At 41.1% G+C, this 17,981-nt stretch overlaps 1 protein-coding gene across 2 annotated transcripts in view; it reads left to right on the forward strand.

Annotated features, from left to right (window-relative positions):
- Window positions 1–1,422: 1,422 nt before the first annotated feature.
- thoc5 (THO complex 5) overlaps window positions 1,423–17,981 on the forward strand; it is a 38,030-nt gene continuing 21,471 nt past the window's right edge. The window contains exons 1-8 of one of the 2 annotated variants that reach the window (XM_068054877.1): window positions 1,423–1,579; window positions 2,769–2,912; window positions 6,815–6,928; window positions 7,472–7,569; window positions 8,479–8,625; window positions 11,120–11,234; window positions 14,857–14,989; window positions 15,665–15,700. In XM_068054877.1, the coding sequence (XP_067910978.1) occupies window positions 1,478–1,579; window positions 2,769–2,912; window positions 6,815–6,928; window positions 7,472–7,569; window positions 8,479–8,625; window positions 11,120–11,234; window positions 14,857–14,989; window positions 15,665–15,700 (889 nt within the window). In that variant the 5' untranslated portion in view covers window positions 1,423–1,477. The remainder of the gene's footprint in view (window positions 1,580–2,768; window positions 2,913–6,814; window positions 6,929–7,471; window positions 7,570–8,478; window positions 8,626–11,119; window positions 11,235–14,856; window positions 14,990–15,664; window positions 15,701–17,981) is intronic. The other variant, XM_068054878.1, reaches the window with a different exon arrangement.

The following is a 17,981-nucleotide window of genomic DNA, read 5'->3' on the forward strand; positions in this document are numbered from 1 at the left end:
ACTCCTTCCAAATGAAACAGTAATCTACTTGTACTTCTTTCAATTTAGTATACTCAGTTCACTGCTCGCAATGTGGTCTCCTCTACATTGGGGAGATTGAACACGGACTAGGTGACTGCTTTACGGAACACCTCATTTCCGTCTGCAAGCATGACCCCAGCTTCCTGCCATTTTAATTCTCCACCTTGCTCACACTCTAACCTTTCTGTTCTTAGCCTGCTACAGTGCTCTAATGAAGCTCAACGCAAGCACGAGGAACAAGGCCTCATCTTTCGACTGGACACATTACAGCCTTCTGGACTCAACGTTGAGTTCAATCATTTTAGATCATAACCTCTGCCGCCCTTTTTTTTCCTTTTCTCATGTTTTTTTGCTGGTTTGTTTTCTTCACCCATGCAACCACCACCCACCCAGCCCCTCCTTGTTTCTTTCTAAATCCTTTTACTTTGTATTCAGACAGCTGCTATACTGCCACCTACACCTCATCCAGACACATCTTTTGTTTCTTTACTTGGCTTTGTACCATGAAACATGTATATGGAGTCAGTCTCAGCGGAGGTAAAACAATTAACATTATCTATTTCATCCTACTTAATAAATAATCACAAAAAGCATGGGCATTTGGAATCCAACAGTCCCTTTCTTTCCAGCCTTCCTGTATGAGTAACGTCAAGAAACCTGGAGGGAAGACATGTTTGGAAAGTAGAAAAGTATGTCATCTCAAGGCTTTTAACTCATTTAGCATCAAAATTGCTCAAATCAGCAGGAAGATGTCTATGTAGTTATTATGTTTGCAAATAAATAGCATGCAGATTCTAGTTGCCAAGTTTGGGCTGCTATTGGAAAAATGTCCCAATGTAAAAATTAACGCAGTTAATTCCAGTGGTTATTTTCAACACACTTCATGCTGCCGAGCTTTTGGAACTTGTAGCTAAAAAGTAACTCCTGCTCTCAGTGAGCGAGATCCAAAGACCGTAACTACACAAATCCAATTTTCAGTATCAAAACCATTAGTGTACCAGGGCAAGAACGACATACACTTGCTAAAACTGTCCATAATCACAAAAAAAAATCAGTTCATTAAAATTCACTTGTTTCTTAACCTCAAGCGCCCCCAATAGGCAGGGAGGACTCCATCCACTCTGCAGAAACAGCGCCCCCCACAGGGGGGAGGAGCTAACTCCCTGCAGTAACAGCGCCTCCCGCAAGTGGGGAGGAACAACCCCCATCCACCCTGCAGTAACAGCGCCCCCCTGCGGGGGAAGAGCAAACCTCCTTTAGTAACAGCGCCCCCCGCAGTCGGGGAGGAGCGAACTCCCTGCAGAAGCAGCGCCCCCCCCAGGTGGGGAGGAGCGAGCTCCACGCACCCTGCAGAAACAGCGCCCCCCGCAGTTGGGGAGGAGTTCTTTCCCTCCTTCCGGCCGATCGGTAAGTGTCTCCGGGTCATTGCTACAGTTGCTGGCGCTGGGAAGTTGCAATGGCCACAGATTCGGCGAAGAAGAGAAAAACCAAAGTGATTCGGAGTGATGGCGGGGCCGTGGAGAAGGAGCCCAGAAAGGGTCGGGGGGATGGCGACCAGGTGGGTGACTGAATCCGGGGAGGGCGGCGAGGCCTGGGCTTCACACTGAGCTGCATCTCAGCAAACAAACCACAGGCACAGCAGGAGCCTCATTCCTCCCCAAGTTAAAGTCTAGCAGAATATTCAAGAGAGGCAATATTTTAATTTATTGGCGTTTTGTCTGGAAATTGCTCTTGAAACTGAATATAGCTGAGCCACTTAAAGAGCGAATTTCAGCATCCATTCCTCTTTAAGAGATGAAGTTAAAGATAAATTCCCTCCGCATCTAGAATTTTAAGTATAATTTCAGGCTCCAAAGTGCTGGCCTCATCAAATGAACTGGCTCTAAGTTGGATCAGTGATTGATCTGAAGCACCCAGAGTTGGTAATGATTGAGAAATTACTCCCCCCCCCCCCCCAAAAAAAAAACTGATCTAAGTCTAGCTCCTTCACATTTAGAAATTCCTGTAAGTCAATCTCAGTCTGCGTAGCCACTTCTAAGTTCATCTGCACCACTTTATCAGTCACTATTAATATTTTTAAATTTGTTTGAAATGTTGGCCTTCATTGCAAGGGAATTGGAGTACAGGAATAAAGAAGTCTTACTAAAATTGTACAGGGCTTTGGTGAGACCACACCTGGAATACTGTGTGCAGTTTTGGTCTTCACATTTAAGAAAGAGATATACTTGTACTGGAGGCAATGCAGTGAAGATTTATTAAATTGGACCCTGGGATGAGGGGGTTGACCTCTGATGAGAGGCTGAGTAAATTGGGCCTATATTCTCTGGAGTTTAGAAGAATGAGAGGTGATCTCATTGAGACATACAAGATTCTGAAAGGGGTTGATAGGGTAGAAGCTGAGAGATTGTTCCCACTGGTCAGGGAATCTAGAACACAGGGACACAATCTCAGGATAAGGGGTCAGTCGTTCAGGACTGAGATGAGGAGCAATTACTTCTCTCAAAGGGTTGTGACTCTTTGGAATTCTCCACCCCAGAGGGTTGTGGATACTCCATGGTTGAATACATTTAAGGCTGGGATAGATAGATTTTTGTTCTCGCAGGAAATCAAGGGATATGGGCAGCGGGCGGGAAAGTGGAATTGAAGCCCATGTTCTGCTATGATTGTATAAGGCTCAATGGGCATTATGTTCTCTTCTACTCCTATATCTTGCGTTCTTGAAATAGTAAAATACATATTTATTTTAGGAGAGTAAATCTTACAGTGAAGAAGTGGAAGTGGAAACACGAGACACTGCCAAAGATTATGATCTGTACAAGAAAACATGTGAGGATCTTCAAAGGCTGATGGCTGAGATTCATGAACTGAAGAGTAAAGCAGGAAAAGATGCAGTAAGTAGAACTACATTTACTCAGCAGGTCAGGCAGAATCTGTGGAGGGAGAAACAGAGTTAACTTTTCAGGTCGACAGGCTTTCATCAGAACTGATGATAGGACATTGACCTAAAATGTTAACTTTGTTTCTCTCGACACAGATGCTGCCAGACCTGCTGAGTATTTTCAGCATTTTCTGTTTCTATTTACATTAATATAAGGTTGCTTTTTTTTAAAGCATGAGAAATTTCAAGATCCCTGGAGATGTGTGCCTACACCTGTAGCTGTATAGCCATGGACCCTTGACTAGCTTAGTTGTGTTTGAGTCCTGGGGGTGAAACCCGCCTCCGGTGGGAAACTGATTAAAGTTAAGATTTTCCTGTGGGTAAGCCCTTAATTGGTATGGAATCGGGTTTCCTGTCCAATTAGAGCCATTGAGGGCAGAAACGGAGGTGGGTCAGATGAAGTGTGGGACTCATTTAGACTCCCATGGCAGCCATTACTGAGGCTGCTGGCTGTCCTCTAAGGGAGAAATCTGCTGATTGTACCAAAGCCTTTCACAGCACCAGAGGGAAGCAAGATGTCACAGGAGAGCCGGAGGATTGGCACCCGGGGCAGGGCGGACCCTCACTTCATTGCTGCTGGCCTGGATATAAAGCTCACGAGCGTGAGGGAGAGCAGGGAGGTCCTCTTCGTGGAGGGTGGCAGGAGGAGGAAGCCGCATCGTGCAGCAGGGCACCTCTCTGTGCAGCCTCCTCTTCTCTCACCTCCTGTGCTTGCATCTCCCTAATGAGGTGTCTTCCTCAAGGACCTCGCCATCCTCAAGGTCCACAACTCTCTGGAGCGCCATGATATAGAGGGCGCAGCAGACTACCACAATGACAGAGACCCTTGTAGGAGGGTATTGGAGGGCTCCACCTGACTGGTTCAGGCACCAGAATCACATCTTCAGAAGCATGATGGCCTGCTCATTGGTGAGCAGGTGGCATTGGTTATTTCGCCTCTGTCTGCGTCAGCAGCCATCACTTCAAGGGATATCCCTTATCCATCCATGCACCTTGGGGGTTGGAGTGCAGCCTGGACTCCCGGAGGATGAAGGAGTCGTGGCAGCTGCTGGGAAAGCGAGCGCACACATGAAGGAAGCTCTTGTTGTGGTTGCAGACCAGTTGGATATTGAGGGAGTGGAAGCCCTACCTCTTGATGAATCTGAGTGGGCAGTCACAGGCTGCCTTGATGGCCACATGGGTGCAATCGATGATGCCCTGCACCTGGGGAAATCCAGCAATGGCGGCAAATCCCAATGCCCTTTATGCTTGCGAGACCATAAATGTCGAGACATGATTGTACTGTCCAGCTCTGGCTAAGAGGGCATCATTGACTGAGATGCAGTGGTGTGCTGCCATTTGTGAGATGCCACTAGGTCCACAGTTGATCCTTGGAAGGAGTCATCCAAGAAGTTCAAGGCCACAGTGACTTGGATGGCCACTGGCAGGGCATGGCAAGCAATGGTGGGAGGTCTTTGTTGACAAGGTCACAGATGTCTTTGGCACTGTGTCTCAGTCATCTCCTGGTAGCACCATTTTTGGCGGTGGCTCCTGTGTTGAAGGTTTGGCCTTTGTTGATTTCCTGCCCTTCAGTCCTCTCCCATGCCCTCCTGCTGCTCACAGTTCCGCCTTTCCTGCAGAGGGTGTTGCCTCTCATTACCACTGGACCAAAATCTGACAGTCATGCCCCCATTGCCAGCCTTCCTTTTGGACAAGTGGCTGCCTAATTGTCCTTGGCACCCTTTCCCCTGGTTGTCTGTCCCCATGATGCCGGGGGCATGGTGACCCCATTCAATGCCCGAGTGCTGAGTGCCCACTATCTGCCACCTGCACTGCGCCAAGGGCACCTCCATACCAAATTCCAAGTCCCCCTTTGCCCTGCTGACCCTATTAAGGGGCTGGGGTGATGCCCTGGGGCAGCCATGACTGGCTCCCCACTCTGTACCCGCCTCCCTTCAGCTGATCTGAAATTGACAGCTCCTGAAACTCGTGTACCCCCTTCAAAACTCCACCCTCCCCCTCCAACAAGCCCTTAACGAACTTTTTTAACTAATTTGATTGGCCTCAGTAGAGAGGAGAGAAGGATCCCTGTCCTGCCCTCTCCCCGCCCTGGTCAACATTGCCGGTGCTGGAAACAGCATCCTGAAACTGAAGGAAGGACTGTGGACTCAATATAAAACAGTTGTGTTTGTAATGTAATAAGTATGAATATGATACTGTATCGTAGTTTGCCTCTGTGTATTTTATCTGTAAACAAATCTCAGGTAATGATTTAGCAGGGTGATGTGTTCTGCAATCTGAGAGATAGGAAAATATAGTAAACATCTTCAGTATTTTCTCGTGGCTAATTGTTAGACCTGGCTTGCACTAACCCAAACACAACAGAAAGTAACAGTGCAGGTTTTGCTTGATGAAAGGAAGAAATGTTGGCCAAGACACAAGGAGAACACCCTGCTCTTCAAATAGTGCCATAGGTTCTTTAACCTGAGCCACTGATATGGGAAGACTAGGCCTTGGTTTGACATCTTATCCAAAGAATGGCACCTCCAACAATGCAGAAACCCTCAGTGCTGCCCTGGGGGGCAGCCTTGATTATGTACTTCAGCCCCAGAGTGGGGTTTGAACCTACAACCTTGTGATTTGGAGGCAAAAGTGCAGCCAACTGTGCCAAGCTCAGGCCTTCAGGAACTGTCACTAGAGGATGTAAATGAAAACTAATCAAATATAATTTAAAATCAGTATACATTTGTGTTGGGCAGGTTAGTAGAGACAAACAAATTAGGGTGGTTCAGAATGTCATTGGGTGCCATGATGGGAGAGGGATGAGCTTAAGTGGACCAAGTGGTCATATTTCATCCTTAACTTTTCTTCAGTCTTTTAAGAGAGGCATTGTTTTTGGGGTTTATTGCTATCTGTTGATGATGCTTTGTAGTTTATACACATGATAATGAATGTTAAATCTCATAGGGAAACTGAAATTGGCAAAGTGAATTGCCCTTGCCATTATGTACTTAATTTGTAATAATGCCAGTAGAAGGCTCTATAAGACCTGGCCAAAAAAAGCTACGATCTTTCTGAGCAGTAATTGAAAGCCTTCACCTAAAATTTGTCTCTTCTGAGTAGCAGATAAAACAAAGGAGGAGAGTGTGTGTTCTGAACTCAGTGTTGAACATTGTTGTGCTTTAAGCATAGATCATTGTAAGTTAAATTTATGTGCAACAGTTGTATAAATGTACAATGGAAAAGTTGATGTGCAGATATTGTTTTACAAAGGCAGTTCAGCCATATTGGTGCTTTTCCTCTTTTAAGACACATTAAGTGAAAGAAAAACTAAGAAATTACGTTAACATATATAATAGCTTTCACAACCTCAGGACCGCCACAGTCAGCTATGTACTTTTGAAGTGTAGTCACTGTTGTAATCTAAGAAACGCCACAGCTGTTAAGTGCACAGCAAAGTCCCACAAACAGCAATGAAATAATGGACAGATAAACTGTTCAGTGATGTTGGTTGGGGGATTGCCTAGGACTAGGGGGAGAATTTCCATATGACTCTTTGAATAATGCTATGAAATCTTTTATGTCCACTTGATTGCAAATACAGCCTTGGTTTAACGCCTAATCTGAAAAAGAGCACCTCCGACAGTGCAGTACTCCCTCGGTACTGCACTGAAGTGTCAGCCTCGATTACGTGCTCAAGTCTCTGGGGTGGTTCTTGAACATGCAACCTTCTGACACAGACAAGAGTGCGACCTAAAAACCAAGGTGGACCCTGGTCTGTGTAGAGCAGGAGATGCGTAGGTATAACATTTCCCCATTTCCAGGTGCTAAGTACATGCTTTACAGTGCTTCTAATTCTCCTTTCCCTCCTCACAGTCAGCAGAGATTGATGAGCGGCGGATCCAAAGCTGTATTCACTTCATGACTCTAAAGAAATTAAACCGTTTGGCTCATATCAGGTTAAAAAAGGGTCGAGATCAAACTCATGAGGTAAATACGATATGCATTAAAAGTGGGGAGGTTTTGCAACCCATTTTCACTTTGGGAGATTACTGGGTGCAGAGAAAAATAAAAATGAATGTTTTCTCCATCACTGCCAACTCCAAAAGAAATAAAATTAAAATAGGATCTATTTCTTTGATTTTCTCAACCAAACTAATGTTTTGCTTTTATTAATGTATTTAAATTTGCCCAGCTACATTATTGACCTGGGAAATTTTGTCTTTTGTGGGGTCATTGCATAACTATATAGAAACAATGATTTTTTTTTCTCCAGTAATAATTAGTTCAAACTGGAATATTAATCCAATAGATTTGCCTGTAACAAATCAAAGTAATTACAACAATTGTTATTGCATTCCAGTCTATTGTGACTGTTGGATTTTTCTAATTGGCATGAATTAGTTCTGGAATGCCAATCCAACTTTGTGCATTGTTCATTTGGAATTGATTTGCTGTTTTTATGAAGTAGCGTAAATAAATTGATTCGATTTGTATGCTTTAGATATGAGAGACTCTAGCTGTTATTTTCAGGCCAAGCAGAAGGTGGATGCTCTTCATCTTCAACTTCAAAATCTTCTGTATGAGGTGATGCATCTTCAAAAGGAAATCACAAAGTGCTTAGAATTCAAGTAAGTTTCTCTTTTCAAAAGGAGAGGTTTTCTAATAGTTTCTTGATCTCATCTTTGGTTTTATTGCTACCACGTGATCTGTTTAAGTGTCGCTTGTCAAATCTCTTCAGTGTTGTAATACGCTTCTTATTTCATGCTGTTCATCGTCTCGAATTTCTCCACCAATACTTCTTCATAACATTGGATAATTTAAAATGCTCCTTAGGTTTGGAAAGACAGAATGTATGTTTGTACAACTTGGTATTGTGTATTAGCAGTCACTCAAAAAAGCATGTCACTGTGTTTTAATTCATTCCCGATGTCACTGGCATGACTGGCATTTATTGTCCATCCCAACTTGCCCTTAAGGTGGTTGTGAGCATTCTTTTTGAACCACTGCAGTACTTGTGATGTAAGTTCACCTGCAGTGCTGCTAGTGGTGGGTGGGGGAGGGGTAATTCCAGGATTTTGACCCAGTGATAGGGAAGCAGTGATATATTTCCAAGTCACGATGATATATGACTTGGAGGGGAGTTTACAGGTGGTGATGTTCCCTTGTGCTTGCTGCAATCACTCTTCTAGGTGGTAGAGGTCACGGGTTTGATAGGTGCTGCTGATTAAACCTTGGTAATTTGCCTCAGTGCATCCTGTAGATAGTACACACAGCAGTCACGGTACGCTGATGTGGAGGGAATGGATATATAGTAATCTGAAGATGTAGATGAGCTGCACAAGCCATTTTACCTTCACCCTTGTATATCATGTCACATGGGCACCTCAACTCACATACTGGACTGCACTTGACGCTTCATGTTCCTGAACTCACTCCAATTCTTTAACTTTAGTAAAAATGCAGGTCTACAAATGTGCTATCTTGATATGAGGTCAAATGGATGTTTCTAATTTCTCACCTTCTGTGCTGCCTTTTAGATCTAAACATGAAGAGATTGACTTGGTGAATGTGGAGGAGTTCTATAAAGAGGCCCCATTGGACATTAGCAAGCCTGGTTTCACCTTGAATGATCCACACCAACAGACACTGTCTCGTTTAGACTGGGAACTTGAACAGCGTAAAAGGTAGGGAGCAGTTATCATAGAATGATGCAATACAGAAGGAGGCCATTCAGCTCATCATGTCTGTGCCAGCTCTTTGAAAGAGCAATCTAGTTAGTTCCACTCCCCTGCTTTTTTCCCCCCTAACCAAGCAAGGTTTTCCTTTTCTAGGATTTATCTAATTCCCTTTTGAAAGCTGTTATTAAAACTGCTTCTTCCACCCTTTCATGCAGTGCATTCTCGATCATAACTCACTGAGTAACAATGTTTTTCCTCATGTCATTCTTTTGCCAATTACCTTAAGCATCTGTCCTCTGATTACTGACCTTTCTGCCAAAACCTTTCAAGTCTTTGAACACCTCTATCAAATTTCCTCATAACCTCTGCTCTAGGGAGAGTAATCCCAGTTTCTCCAGTCTCTCCACATAACTCCCTGGTGCCATGCTAGTAAATGCTTCTGCACTCTCCCAGTCCTTGACATCCTTCCTAAAGTGTGGTGCCCAGAATCGAACACAATACTCCACCTGGGGCCTAAACAATATTTTATAAAGTATTTTCTAAAGGTTTAGCATAACTCTCTTGCTTTTGTATTCTATGCCTCTTTATAAAGCCACGGATTTATCTGCTTTTTTTAATAGCCTTCTAAAATTGTCCTACCACTCCCCAGATCACTCTGTTCCTGCACCCCTTTAAAAGTGTAACATTTAGTTTATATTGCCTCCCTCCATTCTTCCTACTAAATGAATCACTTCACATTCCTCTGAGTTAAATTTCATCTGCCATGGGTCTTCCCATTTCATCAGCCTGTAACCTCCTTGCTGTTTGCTACATTTCCAAGTTTTGTGTCATCTGCAAACTTTGAAATGATGTGCTGTATAGAATCATAGAACAGTTAGAGCACAGAAGGAGGTTATGCTGGCGGTCGTGTCCATGCTGGCTCTCTGCAAAGAGCAACTCTACTAATTCCATTCCCCCACCTTTTCCTTGTAGCCCAGCAGTTTCTTTCTCCGGGTACTTATTGAATTCCTTTTTAAAAGCTACAATTGAATCTGCTTCCACCACGTTCTAAGAGAGTACATTTGAGATCCTAACCACTTGCTGCATAAAAAAGTTTTTTTCATGTCACCGTTGCTTCTTTTGCCAATCACTTTAAATCGGTGTCCTCTGGTCCTTTCTGCTAATGGAAACAGTTTCTCCCTCCCTACTCTGTCTGAATCCCATATGATTTTGACACCTCTATCAAATCTCCTCTCAACTTTCTCTGAGAAAAACCTCAGCTTCTCCCATCTGTCCTCGTAACTGAACCATCCTCATAAACCTTTTCTGCACCCTCTCTAACGCCCTCATATCCATCCTAAAGTGCGATCCCATATGCCTTTTTATCCATAAATCCCCAGATCTCTCTGCTTCTGGACCCCCTTTAGAATTGTATTCTTTATTTTATATTGCCTCTCTTCGTTCTTGCTACCAAAATGTATCACTTCACACTTCTCTGAATTAAATTTTATTTGCCACGTGTCTGCCCACTCCTCTAGCCTACCTATGTCCTCTTGAAGTCTATCACTATCCTCCTCACAGTTCACAATACTTTGTCTCATCCAGATCAAAGAGAACAGTGGTCCCAACAACAACCCTGGCTGACACTTCACTCCAGTCTGAAAACAATGGTACACCACTGCTCACTGCTTTCTGACCCTCAGCCAATTTTGTATCGGTGGGCTTCAATTTTGTTAATGTCTATATTGTGGTAATTTATCAAATGCTTTTTGAAAGCCCATCAACCGCACTACGCTCATCTGTTAGCTTATCTAAGAACTCAATCAAGTTACTCAAACACAATTGACCTTTAATAAATCTGTGATGGTTTTCGATTATCAATCCATATTTTTCCAAGTGTCAACTAATTTTGTCCCGAATTATTGCCCCTCAAAAGTTTCCCCATTACCAACTTTGGGCTGATTGGCCTGAAATTGCCAGGTTCATCCCTCTCCCCTTTTTTGAACAAGAGTGTAACATTTGCAATCCTCCAGTATTCTGGCACCACCCCTGTATCTAGGGAGAGTTGAAAGATTGTGGCCAGGACCTCCACAGTTTCCATCATTACTTCCCTCAGCAAGTTAGGTGCATCCCATCCGAACCAGGTGACTTTTCTACTTGAACCCCGCCAACTTTTTAAGTACCTCGTTATCTATTTTTATTTAATCCAATTTCTCTACTGCCTCCTTTCCTGTGACATTGGCAGCACCTTCTTTAATAAAGACAGATGAAAAGTACTAATTTCATACCTCAGCCCTGCCCTCTGCCTCCATAAGAAGATCTCCTTTTTGATCCCTGATCATCCCTACGTTTTTACTATTTATATGTCTATATAAAGACCTTTTGTGTTACCTGCTAATCTGTTTTCACAAGTGCTCTTTGCCCCTCATTTCTTTTCAGTTCTTCCCTATACTTATGTTGTAATATTTTCTGTCTCGGTGCACAAAAAAATCTTCTGAAACCCATTCATTTTGATTTGTAGGTTGGCTGAAAAATATAAGGAATCACTAGCAAACAAAGAGAAAATTCTAAAAGACATTGAAATCAAAAAAGAATATTTAAGTAGCCTTCAGCCAAGGCTGAACACTATTATGCAGGTATGTGGAAAAATGCATTTCAACTTAATAAAATCTTAATTTTTTTTTTGACTGTACGGTAATTGTTAAAAAGTACATTTTTTGGATCAAGATGCAGACATGCATGGTTCACTTCATGTAGCATCTTTACCCATAATGAGACAAAATGCTGCATTCAGTCTATTAAAACCTGTTTAATACTAATGGGGAAAGATCGCTTGTTATGAATCATGGCATCTCCAGTGTTATTGATATGATCATTGCAAGCACCATCCAGTCTGAAATCCAAATAGCTGAATGGTATGTAAGTTCATAACTTTTGGAGTTTAAGACATCTTGGGGGCATTTTTGTACTCATTGAAGTCAAGAATGATGGGAAGAGAATGGAACATTTATACTTTCGTTACCCAGTGTCTGCATCAAATGGTTCTAGATCAGATACAACATGGCAAGATATATATATATTCTGCATCTTCTTTGCTGAAACTTGCATAGAGCATATGTGAACTATAATTCTCTATTCCCAGTAATGTACCTTGATCACAACCACAGAAAAGCAAACCTCAACTACACCTTTCCAATTCCCACGCCAGGGGCTTCCTAATTTGAGTGAGATTGCATATCATGTCAAATTGTAGGTGGTTTTGTACAACGAACACATGCCCACTAAGACGAACACTATGTAATGTTATTTCACATATAACCTTTATACCTACCAGAAGAGACTTTTATGCTATCAGTCTAGGCTTGGATTCAAGTTAGGGTCCCAAATAGACAGCACAGAGTGCTAATAAACTATCAACCAGTCTCACTGAAATTCCGGCACAAATTTGATTATATCACAGGCTCTAGACAGACTGACTGTTAAATCCAGTGTTGGCAACTGGAGTCATCCTTATCAAACTGAAATATGTTTACCAAAACTTGCCGTTATATGTTCAGAATAAAGTAGAGCCTTGCTTATGCTAAAGTTTATTTGGCGTTAACACAAATCTGCCCAGATAATTGTATCCGTCTGTCTCTATCTTTTCTCCCACTTCCTCCCTCCTATCATCTAAGGAAGAAGCTACTTTATCCCCTCTCTCCTTCCCATCTCCTATTAGTGTTCCATTCTGTGCTCTGGCCAAAGCTGACTAAACTCCCCATCGAATTAAGCAAGCTTTGGGAAATTCTGGTTGAGAATATCTTCTAGATTTCTCAGCCATTCTCTTATAGGAACATAGGAGCAAGAGTAGGCTATTCAGCCCATCAAACATGCCCTGCCATTCAGTATGATCATGGCTCATCTTCCACTTCAATGCCTTTTTCCCACACTATCCTCATATAGAACCATAGAAAAAGTACGGCACATCGTGCCCATCGTGTCTGCACCGGCTGAAAAAACTAGCCGTGCAAACTAATCCCATCTTCCAGAACTTGGTCCAGAGCCCTGCAACCTGGTCCATAGCCTTGCAGCATATCCCCTTATGTCATTTGTCTTTAGAAATCTGTCAATCTCTGCTTTAAACATACTCAATGACTCAGCCCTCTGGGGTAGAGAATTCCAAAGATTCACAACCCTCTGAGTAAAGAAATGTCTCCTTATCTGTGTCCTAAAGGTTTCCCCCTTATTTTGAAATTTTGGCCCCTGGTTCTAGACTCCCCAACCAGGGGAAAGATCTTAGCTGCATCTACCCTGTCTATCCCTTTAAGTATTTTGTAGGTTTCAATGAGATCACCTCTCATTCTTCGAAACTCTAGAGAATACAGCCCAGTTTCCCCAATCTCTCTCCATTGGACAGTCCCGCCATCCCGGGAACAAGTCTGGTGAATCTTCGTTGCACTCCATCTCTGGCAATAATATCCTTCCTAAGGTAAAGGGACCAAAACTGCACACAGTATTCCTGGTGCGGTCTAACCAAGGTTCTATACAATTGAAGCAAGACTTCACTAATCCTGTACTCAAATCCTCTTGCGATAAAGGCCAACATACTATTAGCCTTCTAAATTGCTTGCTGCACTTGCATGTTAGCTTTCAGTGACTTATTGACAAGGACACCCAGGTCACTTTGTACATCTGCACTTTCTAATCTCTTACCATTTAAGAAATACTCTGCACATCTGTTCCTCCTACCAAAGTGGATAACCTCACATTTTTCCCCATTATATTCCATCTGCCAAGTTCTTGCCCATTCACTAAGTCTGTCCAAATCCCCTTGAAGCCGCTTTGCATCTTCCTCACAATACACATTCCCACTTAGTTTTGTGTCGTCTGCGACCTTGGAAATACTCATTTGGTCCCCACATCCAAATCATTGATATATCTATTGTGAACAGCTGGGGTCCAAGCACTGATCCCTGCGCTACCCCACTAGTCACAGCCTGCCAACGCGAGAATGACCCATTTATTCCTACTGTCTGCTTTCTGCCTGTTAACCAATCATTAATCCACGCCAGTATATTACCTCCTATCCCAAGTGCTGTAATTTTGCTAACCAATCTCCTGTGGGGTCTTTATCAAAAGCCTTCTGAAAATCCAAGTCTACCACGTCCATCGACTCCCCTTTATCAATTCTGTTAGCCCTTTTATCATTTATTTGAATATTAATAGTGTTAGAATATCCAAAAATGTATATCACCATTTCTTTAATCATTTATATTATTTGAATGTTCATGCATCATATATATTCATATATATAGTCATATATATTCTGCATCTTCTTTGCTGAAACTTGCATAGAGCAACGTGTACTATAATACAGCTAGCCTTCCAGCAGAGGGCTTTCATCCACTTTATTCACATAATGTTGCAACTTATCCCAATTACTCTTGTAGCCTATTATACATGTTTTGCTAACAGAATTGTGTTCTAAAATTATCTCTCTCCCCTGAACATAGTAACTTATGCAGGATTTTGGTTCCGCTGAGGTGTGCTGCCCTCTAGTCCCTCATTCAGCTGACCGTTGCTTATGTGTAAGTCTAGACAGTGAAATTCAGCAGGATATTTTAAGAATTGCTAGCTAACCAAGGGAAGATGAAAAACGGAGAGGAATATTTGAACAGCCTTCAGCCAAGGCTCAACAATATCACCCAGGCATGTGACAAAAAAAATGCTAACCAGTTTTATAGGAACATAGAATTACACAGAAGCTACAGCACAGAAACCGGTCATTTGGTCTGTTCTGATCAGAAATACTCCACATGAGCCTCATCTTACTTTGAATGCCTTTTTTCACCCTATCTCCTCTCCTATTCTCTTCTCCCTCAGGTATGCAGAAAGAATGAAATAGTCAACAGTACTTTTTTTCAAGTGGTGGGGCTGGGGTTGGGCTTCAGATCCTCTCTCTAACTCGTGTCCACAGAGTTTTTGTTTCCTTTCTCTGAGTCTGGGCGTGAAGGCTAGCTCTCATGCTGCAACAGAAATTGGCACAGATCAATGATCACAAAAGTAGCCATCCTGTTCTGTATGGATCAGTGCATTACTACACTGCATTTACACCACTGAATCATTGGGGGTGTGCGTAATTCGAATGTATGTTCCCTATCTTCAGAGTGAGTTTAAAGCAAGTTCAGTTTGAAATGTTGTTGTAACTAATGCTATGAATAAACGACGAGTGTTTGGTTTTATCCTGACTATTGACTATTCATTTTACTGCTTTATTAGGCATCTTTACCAGTCCAGGAGTATCTTTCTATGCCCTTTGACCAAGCTCATAAACAGTACGAAATTGCTAGGCACCTGCCTCCTCCATTATATGTCCTGTACGTACAGGCAAATTCTTATGGTCAAGCTTGTGGTAAGTCAAATGTATAATGACTGAGTGCCTTAGCATGTATAAAATTCACTATAGCGAAGCATTTGTTTGTTTCTGTCATTGTTTCTATAATCCACTAAAATTATTGCATACAAAATTAATCCAAATTTATGAGTCGAAAATGTTAAACATTTTGCTCTTAATACAGCTGTTGCATTAGTAAATGTATATATTAAAAATCTAATTTTTGTCTTTGATTTTTGAAACATTTCGCAGTATTAATCTTCAATTTTTCTTCATAATATTTTTTGCCGGTGTTGATATTTTCTATCTTTTTATTTCTGTGCTGCACTTTTGTTGCCAGATTTTGATAAACTATTTCAAATAAACAGTTTGGCAAATTAGCCAAATTTTTGTGCCTTCCTACAAAATCTCTTGTATAATTTAATAGTGTTTACTGTGGGTGGCATTTGTGAGGCAGAAAAATGTCACACACACTAACTGCTGTAGTAGCTTTGATAGTTTTACTGTTGGTTTCCTAATCTGCCAATTGACAAGTAGTTACTTCTGTTTAGCTTTTAATTTAGCATACAAGATAAATTACTGAATTGAGTTCAGCTTTGTTGCTGATCTGTTTTCTTTTACTGACACCATGTCTCTCTTTCGCAATCCTTTTTTGTAACCCTCTTCTGGCTGTGGTGGTGGATGCCCCATTAGCTCAGATGAACAAGGCCTCCCAGCCCTATGGGCGGGGTGAGTATTGGGACTTGAATATTGCTTATTAAGCTTTGAATTTTTTTACATTTAGAACTGTGCTATTTGTATATTATAACTTTCAACAGACAGTATCACTTATAAAGCAGTGACAGGTTAAATCCAGAGTAAGATTCTTGATTAAGATTTTTGAGAAAACAAATTACAGATGAGGACTTGGCCAATTCTTACTCAGGGTGTAATAAAAAAGATGTTTGCTTTCAAATTTTGAATATATTATTTTAAAAAAATGAAGAGAATCTCTTCAGTGATCAGCCTTAATTACTAGAAAATTTGATTAAGACTGGTATCCAGTGGAATTAATGCAATTTGTCTTTCATTCATTCATAGTTTGTGATTTGTAATATGTGTTCATATGCTTCACATTAGCCTATCTTGGGAAAATACATTGACTAAATTATATGAGAATTGCATAACTGATGTAGATACATTTCAATAGGAAAGAGGTTGCAATGTTTCACTTAGACTGTGGTAATTTCTCTGTGCACATATCGATTATAGACTGCATCCATAAATATAACACTTGTATTTTAACTGAGACCGTGTACTTGTATTTTAAAGTTTATTCCTAGTTATCAGAGTGAAAGGCTTGCGTATCTCACCCAAACAGAATTTGACCTAACTCAATGATTGTATTAACTTTTTTCTTAAATATACTAATTCTGATTTTCAGTCTACTGTTTTGCTGCTAATATCCTAATGCAGTAATTCTTGTAGTGGTGGATTGAACAACTAGAAAGTACTTTTGCTAAGATGTGAATTGGATCTAGTTTTGTATAACTGAGTTTTATAATTTTTCTGGAACAGTTGATACAGGTTTTAAGCAAAATCAGAATAAGTTTCAAATGTATATACAGTCTCAAAATGAAAGAAGAAAATATACAAAATCTTAAATCAATACCTATGTAATTATCATATTGAAAATATGAACCGGCTGCCCCATTCCTGGAAAGAAAATATCAAACCCATCTATACATTCACTTTGTATTTTTTGGCTTGGGACACCCAACCAGAGATTAATATGTAGGATTGATGAGCATCAATGGACTATATTTCTGCCATCTTTGTGTTCTGTAGCATTTGAACTATTATATAGACAGCTAGCATAGAAATTCAAGTTAATGTTTTCTTGAGTTTTTTTTGTAAATATAGGAATCTGAAATCATTTTTTATTGGTTCATTTTTTTTTTTGAATGTCGCTAGATGCTCACAGACTGCCCAATTTCTGACTTTAGTACCATTTGAAGTATGCTGAGCTCAGATACAAGCTGGAGATGTGTTTTGTCTTCCTGATAATTGGACTCTGTCATCATTTGGTGTTGCACCTGATAACCAGGCTATTATCAGCAACTCATCATTTGAAAAAAGTTTGAGGATTGTGTTGTTTAATTAAATTTATAGCAGACACTAAAACATAATTTCATAAATTTGCAACACTATTGCACAGCTAACAAGTTAGTCATTTTTTTGTTTGGTATTTCTTTTCCTCCTCGCACTGCTCTATATTGCACAGTCCCTATCAGTTACCCTTTAGTACAAATGATGAGCATAGCATGCAAATGGGATTAGGTAGACAGGTCAGGTGTCTTTAATGCATCGGTGCAGACTCAATGGGCCGAAGGGCCTCTTCTGCACTGTATGATTCTGTAAATGCCTTCATTTTTATTTTAAATTTTCAGATAGAGTAATTATGATTATTGGTTAAGGTAGAAGCTAAAAGATTATAAACAAACTTTTAAAAAAACATGGAATTTTATATCATAATGAAGAAATTGGACATTACACAAATATTAAATCAGCTTTTCAAGGTCAATATTAGGCAAGTTTAGCAGTAATTATGAAGTAGGTATGCAGTTAAAACCCCAGTTACACCTCATTTAACAAGCTGTAACTTTTTCAAGAGTTTTTATAGTGACACTAGTAGCGTAAAGCTGGAAGATTTCATCAGTTTACAGGTTGCTTAGGGACTGCAATCTGGGGAGCCCTTAACAGCACATCTAAAGGACCGCTGAATCACTGGCAGCAGCTTCTGCATGTCAGCGTTATTTTGCACACGTGTGGACTCCCAAAGTTGCTGTCAGTTTCAGTGGAGTAATGAGGGCGAAGGCTGACAGTTTCACTGTCATTCATTCAAAGCCCGGTCTCTTAAATTGGATTACTTCATGATATCAGTAAAGAATTTAACAGATATTAATTTTGTTTACTTTAAATGCTGCAACCTTCTCTGACCAATAAGTCATTACACCCCTAAACAACATAT

The sequence above is a fragment of the Heterodontus francisci genome, chromosome 23 (assembly GCF_036365525.1).
Source record: "Heterodontus francisci isolate sHetFra1 chromosome 23, sHetFra1.hap1, whole genome shotgun sequence".
Lineage (NCBI taxonomy): Eukaryota > Metazoa > Chordata > Chondrichthyes > Heterodontiformes > Heterodontidae > Heterodontus > Heterodontus francisci.